The sequence below is a fragment of the Necator americanus genome, chromosome X, assembly GCF_031761385.1.
Source record: "Necator americanus strain Aroian chromosome X, whole genome shotgun sequence".
NCBI lineage: Eukaryota > Metazoa > Nematoda > Chromadorea > Rhabditida > Ancylostomatidae > Necator > Necator americanus.
In genome coordinates, this window is record NC_087376.1 from 29,175,965 (window position 1) to 29,193,592 (window position 17,628).

Consider the following 17,628-nt stretch of genomic DNA (forward strand, 5'->3'; position numbering starts at 1 on the left):
AGGTAAGCGGAAATAATAACTTAGTAGTACGCTGTTCTAGGAGAGTGAATTTAGATCAAAAGTGCTCCTAACGAAGTTCCTAAGCTTCTGTCTATCAGTAGCAGATAACGCTGCACCCTTTGTTTTACGTAAGCGAATCGGAAATTTTCTGATAGTAATAATTCTATAAAAGAAGCAGTCACACCCATTAGAAGCACTGTGAAAGAATGTGGTACGTTTCTTCTTTTTGTGTGAATTTTTTCGGTTGTTGACTTCTGTTTATTGGCGTAATTTCCAAATTTCCATAGGTCTGTCATAGTTTTCGTTACGCTCCTCGGCACTGCCGCTGCTACCACTGGACTCGATGCAATTCAGGTAAGGATTTGATGTTACTAACATTTGTAGTCGAACAACAAAAGAGAAGTAAACAGTGAGAAATCATCGTTAAATAACAATATCTTCTGTTTGTTCTTGGATTTCTTCAATCACTTGTTTTTTTCCAAATTATCTACAGCAAAGTAGCATGGACAAACCTTACAGGAAGCGAGAAAATACCGCAAAAGAAAAAGCAAAATAAAGTACAGATGTTATTTGTGCATGGATTTTGTGTAGCTCCTATACTAGGAGAAAAAAGGGTCCAGAATTCGAAGCTATAACGTCCAATCAGGCCGATGGACCTTCTCCATTAGAAAATAGTACAATCGTTGCTATTTGGTTTCTGATCGTTCGTAAGATCCAGGAAATAAGCGAAGGACATCGGCGCGTTATCAAGAGTTTCCAAACATCTGACGATATCAGGTGGTGCCTGCTTTACGTTGAGTGCGAGCAAGGAAAAAAGATGAGAAAGAGGAGCATGAGAAAAGAAGGATTCTTGTCTTTATCCAAGCAAAAACATTTCCAAAGAAGTCACAGCAACATAGTAAGCTGAAGAAATTTCATAATAATAATAAAATTATAATAATTTCCCAATGGTAATTTCATAGTAAACAAATTTCATAATTTCCAAAAGAAAAGAAAGCAAGTTGTAGGCTACAATTTTCACAGTGATACGATTTTCATCATCCAGAAAGAATAAAAAAGAAAAGAAAGAAAAGCTAAGGAAGATAATTAGGAGTTATGAAATTTACATAGGAAATATGAGATAATACGAAATTCAACCAATGATTTTTTTTTACTTTTTTTCTACTAACGAGTTTTATCGAGATAATAAAATAGCCGTAATGTTTTAGTCCTCTCATAAGATCCAATTTTTTTAGTTTAAGAGAGCGTATACAAATATTTCTTAATGCTATTAGGACTAGGAATCATAATGGAAAATAATGAAAGGAACACATAAACAAAATTTCAAATGTTGCCTACTTCCAGCCAATGTCATCCAGCACTTTCACGTGCTTAAAAAACAATGGCTACACTTTCTTCATCGCCAGAGCATGGGAGAGCATTGGAAATTATGATGAGACTGGAATCCAGAACATGAAAAATGCACGTGCAGGTAAGGATATGTTTGTATTTCAGAGTGAAACTTCCCAATCGGGAAAATCTACAAGCTTTTCTTTCAAAATAAGTGCATCTACCCTTTAAATGGATTCGTTTTTGCTTACATGTTTGGGTTCTTTACCTAATACTTTTTGTATTCTTTCTCTTTTCAATTTCCATTATACTATACTGCATCATCTCTAGGGAATACTGTTTCTGGAAACCAAATCTCTTCTGAGATCCCAAAAAAAGAAGTGAAGTTTCAGCTAGTCTTCCAAACTCATCTTGTTTTTGTTGAGAAGCGTTCAGGAACAAGTTTTCTAAGGTGTAAAAAATTATTATTAAGTGAATAATTCCATTAATGAGAGATAGTAATACATAAATAATAATGAATAATAATAATACATAATAATACAATAATAATGGGTTAATAAAGTCAAAAGTGCTGTTCTACCTTGCGACGATGAAGTATGTCAAGTGTTTGACTTAAGAGTATGGTCTCGACGAGAATCTGTTAAAATTACGTTGCGGTTTAATTGGAGAGATGGGACCTTATTCACAGCCTTTTCAATTCAATTTAAGTCAATTAAATACATACAATAAATAAGTCAATTAATTTAATAAAATAATACAATTAACAAAGATGTCGAAACCAAAGAGAAAAAGGGGCATGTCATCATGCAGCTTTGTTAATGATCCAATAATGATAATGAGAATTTCTGGATTGAATAATTACCATTGTGTTAGTTTATTCCGAATATTTCCTATCTAAAATTGAAAATTAATGTTAGAATAAAAGATGATGATGGATTTAATGATGTTTACACTCGTCTGAGCTCATCGCGACCTATGTCACAAAATCGATGAGGAGCTTCCCTTAATTCTTCAAAAATTGGAAAAACTTTCGGGATTCCATAGAACGCATGTGTGCAATGCTTGAATATTCTGAGTGTTTTGTGGAGATTGATGGCAAAAAAATGGAACTGTATTATGTATTTTTATAAAAATACATTATACTAATAATATATGCTATTCAAATATTGTTTCAGCCGGTTGGGAATACGTTGACGCATATATTTTCCCGTGCTTGAAAAGCACATGCGCTGCACCGGCTGCACAGGTATTTCATGGATTTTTATTATCGGAAAGCCCCCAGTACAATGCTAGGATTTTTCCAGGTTGAGGCAACTGTGAATCGTCTCAATGCCGAGGGTGCTAAGTTTGGCATGATCTGGCTTGATATTGAGATCTACGCCTGGTCAAGTGATGTCACTTCCAACAGAAATTTCATCAATGCCATGGGTAACCAACTTAATGTGAGTTCACATGTTTTCTGGATTAATAACAAGCTGGAAGAGGAGAAAAATCGACATACAAAAATTATATCACTAATGAAATGAGTGGTTAAAAGAGATTTATTCTTTTTCTGAACGCCTCGGATCATGTGTTTCAGGCCATGGGTGTGAAATGGGGAATTTACACAAACAACAACAACTGGGCTAACATTGTTGGAATTAGCTGGAACCAATGGGCAAGCAAACCCCTCTGGTGGGCCAACTACAATGGACATCAGGTATTCAGTGTTTATCCAGAAACGAACAAAGAAGTTCACTCACACTAATAAAAATCAATGGATGATATGTTTTCTTAAGGATTACACTAACTTTGTTCCATTCGGCGGATGGTCAAAGCCATCAATCCACCAATATGCTGGAGATTACAAAGGACCCTGCAGTGTTGACATGGATTTGAACTGGTATTAAAAACTATAGAAAGAGATGGAAATTATAAGAGAATAAATATTTAATTGCTTTCAAAGTATTTATTTCTTCTATAATACATTTGATTACTATAAGAGTCAAATATATTATTATATTATCAAGAAAAAAGAAGAAGTACATAGAAGCTTCTAGCTGAATAACTGTACAAAGCTCATTACAGAAAGGAAAAAAATCAAGGAAAAAATCGAAAAATACTACATCATTGCACTAAAGCCGTTTTAAAAGGGATATACAAACATGTGTTTATAGTAAGATTGAGAGAATAAAACCGAACTAGTTCGACACCGAGCACGGTGAAAAGCGTCGAGTAACAGTGCCTTGCATACAAACAGTATATTCTGTGCTTTTTTTCTTCGTATACCCATGTTATGTTGGCAAGGAAGATGGGACGCAAATTTGCGTACAACATATGTGGTGATTTTAATCACTCTTACTGTTCTTCATCCGAATCGATTAGTTGTTGACGTTCGTTCGTTTTGAATGATTTCTTGATTCTATCCATTTTTCCACGCTGAAATCAATACATTTGATCTAACATTTAAATCTTGGATGGTAATGGATTTGACGAGTTTATGGATTCACGTCAATTGTCAAATAAATAAATAAATAAATATGATGTTATGAATACCGAAAAGTAATGAGTAAGAGATTTTTTTGCCTTCTCAAAAAGCATTTTAACAAGAGCAATTTAAAAAAAAACCAAAGTATTAATTCAAATAGATTTAAAAAAATTTTTAATACCTCTTTCTCTTCTTTTTATCACCCACTTTAGGAATTTTGCACTAAATAAAACAAATCAATTACAATAACTTCAGAGTTGTTCCGATTCAGAGTTGATACAAAAACAGTGAGGTTATTGAGGTCATGTAAACGATACTTATTCCTTATTTCATTTTCATCATCATCAGAGGCTTCATCATCGGATCTACTGCTAATGAAGTTGCACTCCTTTTTTTGTAACAAGTTCTGCTACGGCTTCATCATCAGCTCCATCCGACTTCAATATTCACAAAAAAAAAACTTGGAACAATTTTATAAATCTCCGTATATTTCTCTTAACGAAGAACATTTCTTTTTCTTTCCTTTTTTTAGATTTCTTGAATTAAATTCCCACATGATAATATCTTTATTACAAGGAGATTAATGAGGAAATATTAAAAAATAAATTTAACTCGATTATAACATTTGAGTATAGGATTCAGTTCAGCTTACCAAGCGAATATTTTCAAAATATCACTTCGTCATTCAATTTACACAATTGGAATGCACTTTTTTCCCCGCGAAAAGAGCGTTCATTTAAACATCCATTAATTCCTCCCACTCATCGTTTTATGAAAACATTGCAAATTATCCAATGCAAGTGAGTCTGCACCACCCTCTCAGAGAAATCTCTGAGGAACAAAAAAAAAGAGGATTCCTGGGCATGACATTGTGACAGTGCAGCCCTTTATACCGGGGGACAAGCCATTCTAATTGTAGCCGAAACTGGAAACCTTCTCGAATTAGAAAAAAAAAACCAGAAAGGTGTAAGAGGTCTTACAAGTGCGAAACAATGACAATTATAAGCTTCAACAAAAAACGATTCGAATCTCGTTTCAGAACAGATTCACTTTAAAAGAGTTCTTCAAAGAAAAAGGAATAATCAAGAATTGATGGACGGAGGGAGAAAAAAGAGGGTGAATAGCTTTTCTCCAGAACGAACAAGCACAACTGTTGACGAGGAGTCACTTGTTACAAAATAAAGAATTATCTCGTTAGATTAGATCCACGAAGTGGAAAAGAAGGATCCCAGATTCTTAATGGCCACACCGAAATGGAACGCAGGATAATATTAAATTTTAAGTAGAATGAAACTACGATGCTTTTAAATTTAATTCTGTGAAAAATAGCTGAGCAAACTACGATAAAGTCTTTTTTTATATGATGAAACAAAATTTTCGGAAAATTCCCCTTTGCCATATTCGAAAACACAAAAATTTCAAAATTCTTCAACTTTAATAACGAAAACGTGTTCATCTAACTATACAACTGCAAACTTACCGTTTCTTTAAAAATTTTTTGCGATTTCTTCTCCTCATTTCCATCATGTTTTTCCTCTTCCTTCTCTTTTGACAAATTGTTACTACTACCAAATGGTGATAGTCGTCGGACGACCGATGTAACCTGAGCACACGAAAATAATTATCGAGTTAACGAGTTCGAGTTTATCAAAAATATAATATTTCATAAACAATAATTGATATGAAACTTGAAACTTTGTATGATTATATAAATTTTTCATTAATACATGGATCGGAGTATGTTCCGTAATGATAGTTTATTTACAGACGATAAAAGTGAGGTAATGAAAAATTTCGTACATCCCGTTTGCAAAGTAACTGCTCGCGACCGAAAAATTCCCCGGAGCGAACAAGAAAAATCGATACCTTTTTGGAAATATTATTTGAAGCCTTTACTTCTAAGATCATCTTCGGCTTCTCTACTTTTGGGCCTATTGAGGTAGTCTGAAAAGTAGCATCTCAAACTTCACATTGATTCAATTGAAAATAACCGAGGAGAAAAGTACCTTAAAAAACATATTTACTAAAATAAACAACCTCATTCCAGTCCTCTTCAGAGATTATTAGCTCAGGTGGTTCAAAGCAGTTAAAATCGCTAGTTGTTGGGTCCATCCAGCTAGGATTTACTGTAATTAAAGGAATGAAAAAACGCTGTCCATAGTTTTTTTTCACTCTGTCACAGGATTCCTTACCGAAATCCGAATCTTTGCCTTCACCGACAAGTCGTTGTCGTTTGTTGGAGATGTCGTTAAATCGCGAGGTGACTGCACGTGATATCGAATTCATTTGCCTGAAAGTCAAGGTTGCTTCAGGATGAATCGATGAGCTGATAATATAACGTGTAGAGAATACTAAATGAAATTCCAGAAATAAAAGGGATTTATGTGGACTGAAATGACGAATTCTCTGATTTGTAACGATGACTAATCTGTAAATGTGAAAGAATGTGTAATGACAGAGAGAAGGAAAGAAAGAGAGAGAGAAAGAAAGAGAGAAAGAGAGGTGGCTACATTTTAGAAAAATAAAACTATCATAGGCTTTCTAATATGCATATTTGATTAATATTTCTCAAGACCGATCACATGTACTTTTACGTTGGTATTAAAAGTATGAAAAATAAATTATGTAAGTAAGAAAAACACCAGGCAAAATCCTCAAAATCCTCCCAACATTCAATCAATGTCGAAGATTTCATATAAATGTACTCTGTGAATTACTGGATACGAATAACAGTGTTAAACCATACTTGTCAAAGTCAGCCATTTAAAAACATCATAAATATTTAAAGGGTAAAATTAGTACAACAACAGTCTGTCATGGCAAACAGGACTATAAACATATTAGAATTAACGATGAGAAAATTCTGGAACACAAGGAAGAGAATAGGCCTAAATGCTACACAAGTAGTTCATTTAGGCAGAACTAGTTTATGGATTCGCAATTCGAGGATTTACGAACAAAAGAAATATGACGGAAACTGCTACAGTAAAAGAAAAATAGTTTTATTCCTCAGGGGTGATAGAACGTAAAAATTTCTTTGAATTAATTCATAAAAGCTTTTCTTGATAGAATTATCTTAATTTTTTCTTTAAATTTAACTCCGTTACGGTAAAGGCATCGCATGCTTCACCTCTTCAACAATACGTCAGTTATAAAAAAATCCGTAGCGATGAAGTGAATTTTTGCAAAATGTTCTCAGAAAAAAAAACAAGAGAATAGGAGATATTGATCAATAATTTACAACATCCCTCCTCTTCCTAATCACATTTAGATCCTTCCATAAGTAATGAAATTCTTGTGATGTTAACACGAGGTACCGGTTCTCTTAGCCTCTGGATCTTGGAAAAAAACAAATAATCGTTGTTAAATACAAATCGTTCAAATGTATTCATATATGGTATATTTAACGAGTACCTGACGCCCACGCAAAAATCTTCTACAAGGTCGACGCGAGAATGTTGAGCGAGTTTGTAATGAAAATACGGTTCTAGCAAAATCATATGATTCCATTATGAACGCCGATAGAAACTATGTACTTGAAAAAAAACACAGTGAGATATATGTATGTAATAAGAATATACTGTTTAAATGTACACAGTAGATCAGTAACTGATTTTTCCTCACTTTTTTATATAATAGAAAAAATAAAAAGAAATAAAAAAACGAAACAGCAGCAGCTGTATGAGAACGAGGAATTTTGAATGAGTCACGAGAATGGAGAAAAATCTACTGTAGTTAGTATTCATGAGGTGATTCAATGTTCAAACATCAGTAAAGAACTACGAGTTACTTTCAGCTTTACTAGTTTTGTACATATGACTCAGAGTGTTGTAATATTATGTGGAAAAGATTTAAACTAGATAATTTTCATAATTTTTATTGCAACTAATCTCTAAATTAATCCTTTTTTATTTAAGGCACCAGCCAAATTAAGTTTCCAACATAACTATCATTTTTTCCGGCTAAAAAGTAGTTAACAGTACTTGAGCATGAAATAGGAAAATGATAGTAAGAAAAGAGTAAATAGTTCATAGTTAATAGTTAAATTCGTAATTTTTCATTAAAAAACAAATGTAATTTTGTCCAGAAAACCTTAGTAAAAACAAAGAAATGCTCGAGAAAGAAATCATATGGAGAAACTTGGTTATAGTTACGGAGCAACGTTATCCTTGCTCATCAGAAACGCAAAATCCATAGAGCAGCCGAGGTTGCCCAAATAATTCACGAACGTCACGAATGAATAGCTTATGTTTACGTGCTTTCGGGACTTCAAAGCATCCAGGAATGCTCTTTGAGTTGGCGAGAAATACTTGTTTAAACTCTATGAAATTCTTCTGAACAAGTTAGTGTACCAACTTATGAGCATATATTTGAAGAAAAATACGAAAATCACGAAGAATTTCACTGATTACTGGCTATTGTTCAAGTATATCTATAGTTAATTGTATAGAAAAATCCTGGAAAAAGGACGATTTTTAATCTCCGAAAGAAAAAAAATGAATAAAAACCAGCGATCGCATTACCAGGATCGCTTTGTTTGAGTTGCTAAGCATTAACGAATGAAAATACGCTTTAAAAATCGTTGCTGAGGTGACAGACGCAGAATGATGAAATGAAACCAAAATTCAAATGAATTTACATCAATCATTAATTCGTAATTCTATCACTTGAAAGAAAAAAAAATCGTTCAGCCGAAAGAATTCGAGTCACTCGTTCAGCCTAAACGGCTAATGAGGATCGCATCAAAGAGTCAAATCGTCGGAAAACGGCACATCTGCAAGCGATCAGAGCGCATATCCACGAAAGTGGAACGTTTAAAGATGTAGTCTCGTGGGAAAAAAAATCGGTGAATACTGTAGATACCATATGAACTGCACTTTAAGCTTACTAAATGCTGCATTAGAGAATTTCCACTATTAAAACTGAACCTATTTCCAGGAACAGTTAGCGACTAGTTTCTTCTAGCCATTTTTTAGTGGTTTTTTATCAGGTGATTCCAATTAACGTATATTACAATGTATTTCATTCACTCTGTAAGAAGTAGAGCTATTCAAATAAAAAAAATAAAAAAATATCCAACAAAATAAGGGTACATACAATGGATGTGTGCAGTGAGGATCAATGAAATTAATTTGACACAACTTGAACGTGAAACCAAGATCCTAAATAACATCATAACTATTTATTTGAATAACAATCAAATATCGAAAATTCACAATAATTTACTTGTGAAAAATCTGGCAGGAGGAGAATGCTCCAGAACCCTTCCTCTCAATGATATTTAACTTCCTCTCTACCTCCTCCCAAGCTGAAAAGAAGATATTCCTGAAAATGAATGAAAAAAAACAAGACGTTCTCCGGAACAGAGACAAGTGAGAAGGTGTTGAGAGCAAATTCAATTTTCTTGTCTCATTTCCCTCATTGCATCTCCTACTCGTTCATTGGCTCAATTTTCGCTGCCTAAATTATTCGCGAAAAAAAATGAACTACACATACTTCACGTGTTTAACTGAAAAAGTACTGTACTCTCCGTTTTATTCTCTCAGGATTGATGAAGAACGCTAGAGGAAGGACTGGCGAGGAGAAAAATTTAGTTGCGCTGGAATTTACTGAGACAGGAGAAATGATCAAAATTTTCACGAGACTTTTTTAGGGGGATATGGAGCTGGTATTCAGAAAAATCTTGTGGGAACTTTAAAAAATAAAAAATCCCACTTGATCTCTCATCCAGCACGGTTTTCTTCGAAAAATGAAATATCTGCAATTGTAGCAGAAATGCTTTAAGAAATTCTCTTGAGGATTACGACCCTAGATATAGAATCTCCGTCAATGTGTGATAGTTAAGGAATAAGAAAAATAAGGAGGAAACTTTGGTCGAAAATAATTAAGAAAGAAAAAAAAACTTACCGTTCCACTAGAGCAAGGTAGTTTACGCAAAAAGGCTCACACAAATATTTATCGATGTTGATAGAGCAAGGTAAACTCAAATGCAGATCGCTTTTATTGTCTTTGTAAACAAAAAAAAGAGTGTATCGAGTGGAAGATTAAAAATTTTGAACTTAGGGAAATCGGAATCGCTATGGATGCGTCCGTGCACACGTAAAGCACAGGCGAACTGCTTTAACCTGATTCGAAAAAAATCTTAAAACAAATTTAAGTTCGGGTAAATTTAAACGATATGAAGTATGGAACCAGACAGGAAAAAAAAGCGAATATCTATTAATTTATTTTTCTTCTGCTTACAAAAAAAAAGTTTGTTTTGAAAAAAAATCTCACTTGAGCAACTTTTTCCATCATCTACGTAAATAATCTAGTTATTTGGAATGTTTGCGTCGAATCTTCTCACAACGAAATTATATGGATGACGTCAAAATGTGGGATCATTTTTTCACAAGATTTTTTCAAAAGATCATTTTTTTTCTCAAATGTACTTGTCAAAGAATTTAAACTGTTATTTAATAATAACGTTTTGTAGAAGTCGAAGTCCATTTGCATTTCCTAGAAAGCGGTTTTATTTGCTTGTTCACATTAAAATACCGTTGTGATTCCGGTTGTTTGCAAAGAGGAAAAGCGTAGGAAAGACTGGAAGGAGGATTCCATGCGATTTTCAGTTTTCCAGATAGATCTCATTTGGTTCATTACTCTTCTTTAGTAAATAACTGCCTCTGTAGACATATATGGTATCACTGAAACTGTGAAAAATCTAATAAACTCTAGAAAAAGTAACTGACTGGAATTTCTTATCCAATACACAGCTACATATAGCTACATTATGATTGATATCCAGAAAGTTATGCTCATATAAAATGCAGACATAGAGTAGAAACACAGAGAAATTGCTGCTTACATGAATATTAAAATGTTTAAGGATGTTTTCCAATGTTGATCAGGTCTTTTTTTTTCTAAATGCATCATTAAATTTTACAAAGAAACCACTCGTTACAGTATTATGTTATACTGGTTCTCTTCACCATTAATGAACATTTGGAACGAATCCAACGCATTAAATGATTATTGACGACGAATGACGCATATTCACCCCAATTCCCGCTATTAAGTAGTTTTCAGGATACAAAAAGGTACGAAAATGAATGCAGGCAGGAAAGAAATTTTTGAGAAAGCGGAAATGTCCTGAACAGAACGTTTTGTGTAGTTTTTTTGATGGGAACTAGAGAGCGGATATAAAGCAATTGTGCTCGAAATTTTCCCAAAACAGTGCAAATCCACAAAGATAAATATGGTCACAATTTCCGGGACTCAACTGTTCATCTTGAAAATACTTACTGAAGGTTTTACTTCGTGTACAAGTACATCTTTAAAAAAAAAAAAGAAGATGAATAGTATTTTAGCAAACATCGCAGAAAATGTACATATTGTGAGGAAGCGAGCGCCAGGAGGCGAACCTGATGATGGAATGAGCTGTGAGCGCAGTAAAGTAAATAGAAAACGTTTGAGAACGTGATATCTGCCGGCCAGCGAACTTCTACGATGCTATCAGGATTCAACTGGAACCTATGAATTGGTAGTAAATGTAAATATTTACTAGTAAGATATGGTAGTTATTCTGTAAATCTTAATTTGTAAACTTATCAAAAAGCAGGTAACAGCTGTTTAAGAGGAAAGTATTAAAATTCGAGCATTTTCTTTCAAAGCAATCGTATATGCGAAGGAGAACCGGTGCGCGATCCAAAAACAAACGGTGTCTTAGCTCGAAGACAAACGGTTGTTCTAATATATTTACAATCGAACAGCTGTCAGGGAGAAAAAAACGGGCTGCAGTGCAAAATTTTCCCGAACGTTTCTACTGAACGGCTATACTCGATCGGCCAGTCATCAACGAATCAACCACGTAAGAGACGGGAAGAAGGAGAAGTTATCGCGATGAGGGCATACCGGAAAACACGTCCGCTGTGTACATAACGCAATGAAATCCTGTTCGTATGCACGCGTATGATACGATTATGATAAGTAACTTGAACATTTTAATATGAGACAATTTTTACATAAACTTATACCAGTTGCAAGTAATTCGAATACGAGCCATGAGGAATTTTATGGAAGGATTGAGGAGGAGAAAATATGATTGCTGTGCGCACACACTACATTCACATTATATTTGTGGTTGTGTGCTGTGTGTGTGGATGGATGGATGATAATGCGGACTTGCATATAAAATGACGACAAATGTAGAGAACGTCGAGGACGAGGAGAGAGTGAGGTGTGACGGCGATTGAATCCTCTCCTGTGAGCTGGCTGCGCAAACCGAACGTACGAACCCGAAACGACGACGAATAAAAGCCGCCTCTCCGATTGCAGTCAGCATGTGCCCGTCAGGTGTTGAATGACCATTGTTGGCGGACGGGAAATGTGCAAGCATTATTATTACGTTTCAAACTATGATCCATGAATGATGAATGGAATGGAAAAAATCCAACGGGACACTGCTATGCGATAGCTAACACTACTATGACTGTTTAAAGAAAAAAAAAAGAACGAAATTACCTACGGAAATCAAGTAAATCCATTTTTGACGTGGGTAGATCCTAGAAGAAGTATTTTAAGAAATTAACGCCGCCTTCCCTTAGTGCTACATGTTTTGCTGTCAGTTAGCATTTTTAGGAAAATAACTTTTTTATCATTTTCCTTGAATTAATCCAGCTTAAGCTTAAGTAATCTAATCAATGCTAAACATTTATCATAATCAAAAATGGAATTTTTATGAATTTTCAATCTATCGCTGTAGAATTTTCACATTTGAAGATTGTAGTCATTCTTTTTCCTGCAAGTATTGTGCAAGTTTTCAGTAAAAATTCATGTATCATAAATTTTAAAGTCAACTTTGCAAAATTTGCAAAATGCAGTGCAACATCAGTGTAATTTCTTGACATTTTAACAATTTAACCATAATATTGTTAACCGATAGGGTAATTATGGATATACTAACTTATTGATTACTTGTATTTGTCAGTGGATGCAATATTAAGAAGCGGTCGGTTTTTTTTTATCCACATTGAGAGAGTAGAGGGAAGACAAATCTCTTGAAAATAAGAGAAAAAAAAACAGCATCTGTTTTAGAGATGTTGATCCAGGATGGCTGTCATGTCATTTCGGATAAACACCTCTTCATCAACGCCCATTTGTGCAAGCAACGTCAAGTGTTTTGACGAACTCGTAACACACTAGAAGAATGGAACACGATTTAGCAAACGTTGTTTATAGCATCACACAAAGACTGACGAGAAGTACACAAACACGATTTCGGATTTCACTCGGAACAGATCCATGCGACACATACAGATATCGGAGATTTCGCCTAAGGAAACTCCACTCAGTAATACCTCCTCAGATCAATCGCATCGATTTCTCTTGAACCCTTCGAAACGCACGTCGCATAGCGTTATGTAACGAATTACAGGAACACTTTCCGGAAATAGATCCACGGAATGAAGTGGAAAGTAAGTACTTATGAGAGAAAGAAGGGCGAACGATTATCGGAAAGAAATCTCGACAAACTAGCCTGAATTTGATTTTCTTTTAATTACGTACTAATGACGAGTATCACATTTCTGGAAATGAATTCCCGTTGATCCGAGTTTCAAAGGGGTTCTAATAATTTATTTCAGTTAAATTAACCAGAATTTGATGTATATACTCATGACCTTAGTACTGAAAGTTTATCTCCTCAATAAGGAGGTCTAATCACCCTGTATCATGTAAATTTCCTCAAACACTGAGAGTTCCAGAATAGGATTAGACGACTAGACCACGCTGTACTGGACGAGATGGACAAGAATAGCCTCGAAATGTGAGGGCGTTACTGATATTACAGTACCATTGTAACTAGTAGAACAATTAAGATAACTCCTTAATTATTTCTGAATGAGGAATGATGGAGTAATCCTGGTTATCCTTCCCGAAACATCAATGTTTTCTCATACCAAACTCCTAGATCGCTGAGATCGGATCACTCTAATCCATGATGACTGTAGATTTGATACGTTTCTGACTTTTTGGGGAGCAGAACTTTATACATTCCCAAGGAATTTTGATGTAGTTAGACTTACCAGGATCTAATGCTACTCAATTCACGTTTTCTGGATGAACCACGTCTAATCTTCTTCGAAAAAAAAATCAGTTCAAAAGTTGATAATAATTACCGCTTTTCAAGTCTTCTGAAAATTTTCTCCTTCTTAATTTGTGGATCACTCTGAACTTGAAATTTCCTCCTTAGAATCATGTCAAAGTTGAGAGAATCACGCTTCAAATGGCACGCGTATTCTGGATGCTTAAACCGCTCCTTAATTATACATGCACAATTATGCAGTAACCGCTTAGTACGAATAAATTATCGCGCTTAAAACTACATAGTTTGGTATGAATATCCAGAATAACTTTTTGTTAACCTGTACGCTCAAGGATTACGGAGCTGTTGAGGTAAATTTTTTAATTGTAATGCATCAGCGCTTGATAGAGAGGAATTTGAGACCTCTGAGAGATATTTGAGCAGCCTTTGAATACCAGCTATGGTATAGCTCTGTCATTTTGATGTCATAGACATAGAAAAAAATCCAGATAGGACACAGAATTCCAAGAGAAATCTTGTTGTATGTATTTGTGATCATAGTATTGAATGTTCAACTCCTCAATAAAAAGGTCTAATCACTTACTATCATGCTCGAACCCACAAGCATACAAAGAAACTGTTTTTTCGCTTTACATAGAGAAAAAATTTCCTTCTTGAATGATTGGTTTGGCCTCTCAAAAAAATCGAAGCAAAATTGAAAATAATTTGACGAATTGAACAAAAATTTCACTACTTCAGCGGCAGTATATGAAATGCAAATTTTTTTTTTCAACGAACATGGTAAGGAGTCTCCAAAACACACACATTTAGTGTTTATTGATTGGTTTTCAAGCATGTGGACAATGTGCATGCAGAGTCACATTTGCAGTCCTAGTTCATAACATTTCACTAATAATTAACTGATTTTTTTTTCATTTCTGTTCAATAAATCCAAGACAGCGTTATTATGACCACCGCCTGATCAACATGTTACCTATTCCTCACCTAATAATCAGGCAAAATCCTTAGATATAATAAATTTCCAGATAAGCGTAAAACACAATTATACTCGTGAAGATCTTCTTTATGGTACTCTAGCTCCCTAACATGTTCTTTAAAATATCGTCAAAAACCTATTTTGAGGCCTTCAATACAAAAACTGTTCTAGTAATACTCGTAAAAACAGGATTACTCGTAAAAAGTAGCAATAGGGATGACATCAAGATGACCTCTACAGATATCTTAGCATTTTAAAAGTTGGAAAAATTCCTAACAACACAGAATCAGTTCCAAATTTCATCGATTTTGAACGAACTTTGAATTGTTAAGCAAAAAGAACTCCAATGTATTCCATTCCCGACAGGCAGGACGAAAAAAAAGTCGAAGAAAAATCACGATGGGTGACACAGGGCTGTCCTGAATTTACATTAGCGCTTTGGCCAGGATAGTCACCGACCATTAAAAAACAATCCTAGATCGAGCTCAGAATTTGTGATTGAAATAGCATCAGCAGATGACAATGAGGTTGACTAATACCGTTTAATTTTTCTTTAAAAAGAAGTTGAAATCATAATAATCTCAGAAAACAGATGTAATTATTTGCTATTTTTACTTCATTTATACATGTCGTTAGTGTAGGTGCAAGACGAGAATATTTGAGAAGGGGGTCCTTTAAAAAAATTCTCAGGGTTGTTTCTATTCATAACTAATCGAGGCATGTTTCATTAGTACGAAAAATGCAAAAAAAAAATGATAAGTGGAAAAATTAAATGCAAAAACGTTCACACAATCGTGAACACCTTGTTTGCAGGTGGAAAAAGGTGCGACTGAACTAGTTTAGTACGACGCGATGAAAAGATAAACTAACAGGACACGTAAATGACACTCGAAGAAATGCCCTTCACTAATGTAACCAAATATCCCGGAAAAAATAGCAATATTTCCGCCTACAAAGTGTATTTTTGAGGAAAACCTGGAAGAGATAAATCGATATCGGAACTGGAAATTGAGAAAAACTTAAAATTATGATTTGAAAGAATATTTTGTTGAATGACAAGACTAACAGTATTCTCTGTACCGCTAATAACTACAATCGAACGAAATCCCAGCAGAACAATCCAGAAGTTACTCTTTGCAATTATTACATTTCATATCCATTTTGGAAGAGGTAGTTTTTTTTTTTTAATAATCTAATTCGAATAATTTTGAACATTCGAAAGTGAAAGGGGAGTGTAGAAGCTGACAAAAAAAAAGAAGAAAATTTGGGGAGTCTAAACTGAGGGAAACGGTCTCCTCTGTTGGATTCTCGAAAATCACAAAGGTTGAGATTTCGAAAAAAAGATATCGGATGTAGTGGAGGATTGCCCATTGGTGAAACGTTCCTCTCGATCACAATTTCACTGGAAAAAGATACTGAGGAAAATATGCAGGTGTAATTTTATGTGGCAAGTAACGTTCGCACAACATTTATAGAAATAGAAAAGGACAAAAAAAATTCTCAAGGATAACGAAATGCAGATATAATGCAGAACGAAGCGCAGCTTAAAGAAAACTAAAAAATGAAAATTTTTTCCTACACTTCACTGTAAAATATAATCTCTACGATTTTTTAAGAAAGGGAAAAAGTGAAAAATTGAACTTCCAACTAAATACTATTGAAAATGCTGTTGCCACTGATAACAAACGAAAAAAACACTAGGAAAAGCAGTTCCTAAATTTTTTTTATTATAAGTTCATTGGGATTCGTTCTTCACCATTCTCGAAAAAATTGGGTCAGGAAGATATTTCTTTTGAGAAGAGACCAGGTGGCACATAGAACAGAAAATTTTGTAACGTAGACTAATCAAAAAGTAATAAAAAGTTGAGAGAAGTTGCAGAAAAGTAAATAGTAAGAGTAAGTAAGTAAGTAGTAAGAGTTCGGTAGAATTACCAAATATGTTGCACTAAATCCAAGAAGGATTTGTCAACATAACATGCACGGATTAATGTCAAATCCTGAAAAGTATAAGTAAAATATACTTTATTATTAATTAACACTGATCGAAAAGAAGTGGTAGATAATCCTAAAATTCAACACTAGTCAGTAGTTCCTAAAAATCGAGTAAATCTAATAAATAGGTTAAATTCAATTAAAATGTGGATAAACGGAGGAAAAATGTTTTTGAGGATATTGAGAAAGTAACTGATCCACATAGATCTTGTGAAGTTCAGATCGAGGAAAGGCGTCCCTAAATACAAGAGAGCTGATATGATGGCTAAACGAATTAATCCAGAAAAATTCCAAAGTAATCGACTATAGCATAGTTTAGGCGCGAGAATTGGAAGAAGAACGTGCGAGCGTCTTATACGGACCTAGGTCGTGGCGTCGTGTTATTACCGTCGACGAGGTCAGGAGGCGAGGAGGCGGCGGACGTATGGATGGATGCGCGGCGATGCGGTTTTTGTTGATCGCGGCCTGCATTTCCCATGGTCGTCAAACAAAGTCAACATAACATTTGTATGTACAAACAAAAAACCCGAATATTCTAATTTAGTCGTATTAAGCTGACTACTGCATGGATCCTCCGTTGCTGCTCACGTATGCCGTGACGGTTGCGGCAACTGTCGAACAACAACACAACCGTGGAAACGATGGGTGCGTTTTTGTTGTTTTTTTTTCGTACACTTCAGTTTAAAGCCGTTATGCCAGTACTAATGAGGTACTTGAAACGTAATGTGGGCGGAGGTAATGATGGCTGGAAGTTGTTTAGGCCGGTCTGCGGTTTTATGT

At 34.7% G+C, this 17,628-nt stretch overlaps 2 protein-coding genes across 2 annotated transcripts; one reads left to right on the forward strand and one right to left on the reverse strand.

Moving 5' to 3' along the window:
- Positions 1-206: 206 nt before the first annotated feature.
- On the forward strand, positions 207-3,218 carry RB195_025837 (uncharacterized protein; the record flags this gene model as incomplete). The annotated part of the gene is made up of 7 exons (XM_064214147.1): positions 207-211; positions 288-354; positions 1,345-1,471; positions 2,505-2,575; positions 2,634-2,771; positions 2,909-3,028; positions 3,108-3,218. 7 exons carry the CDS (start codon positions 207-209, stop codon positions 3,216-3,218), a joined length of 639 nt encoding a protein of 212 aa, XP_064070028.1.
- Positions 3,219-3,666: 448 nt separating this feature from the next.
- Positions 3,667-6,082, reverse strand: RB195_025838 (uncharacterized protein; the record flags this gene model as incomplete). Its single annotated transcript, XM_064214148.1, has 5 exons — positions 3,667-3,747; positions 5,277-5,399; positions 5,663-5,740; positions 5,834-5,922; positions 5,989-6,082. 5 exons carry the CDS (start codon positions 6,080-6,082, stop codon positions 3,667-3,669), a joined length of 465 nt encoding a protein of 154 aa, XP_064070029.1.
- Between the last annotated feature and the right edge of the window lie 11,546 nt (positions 6,083-17,628).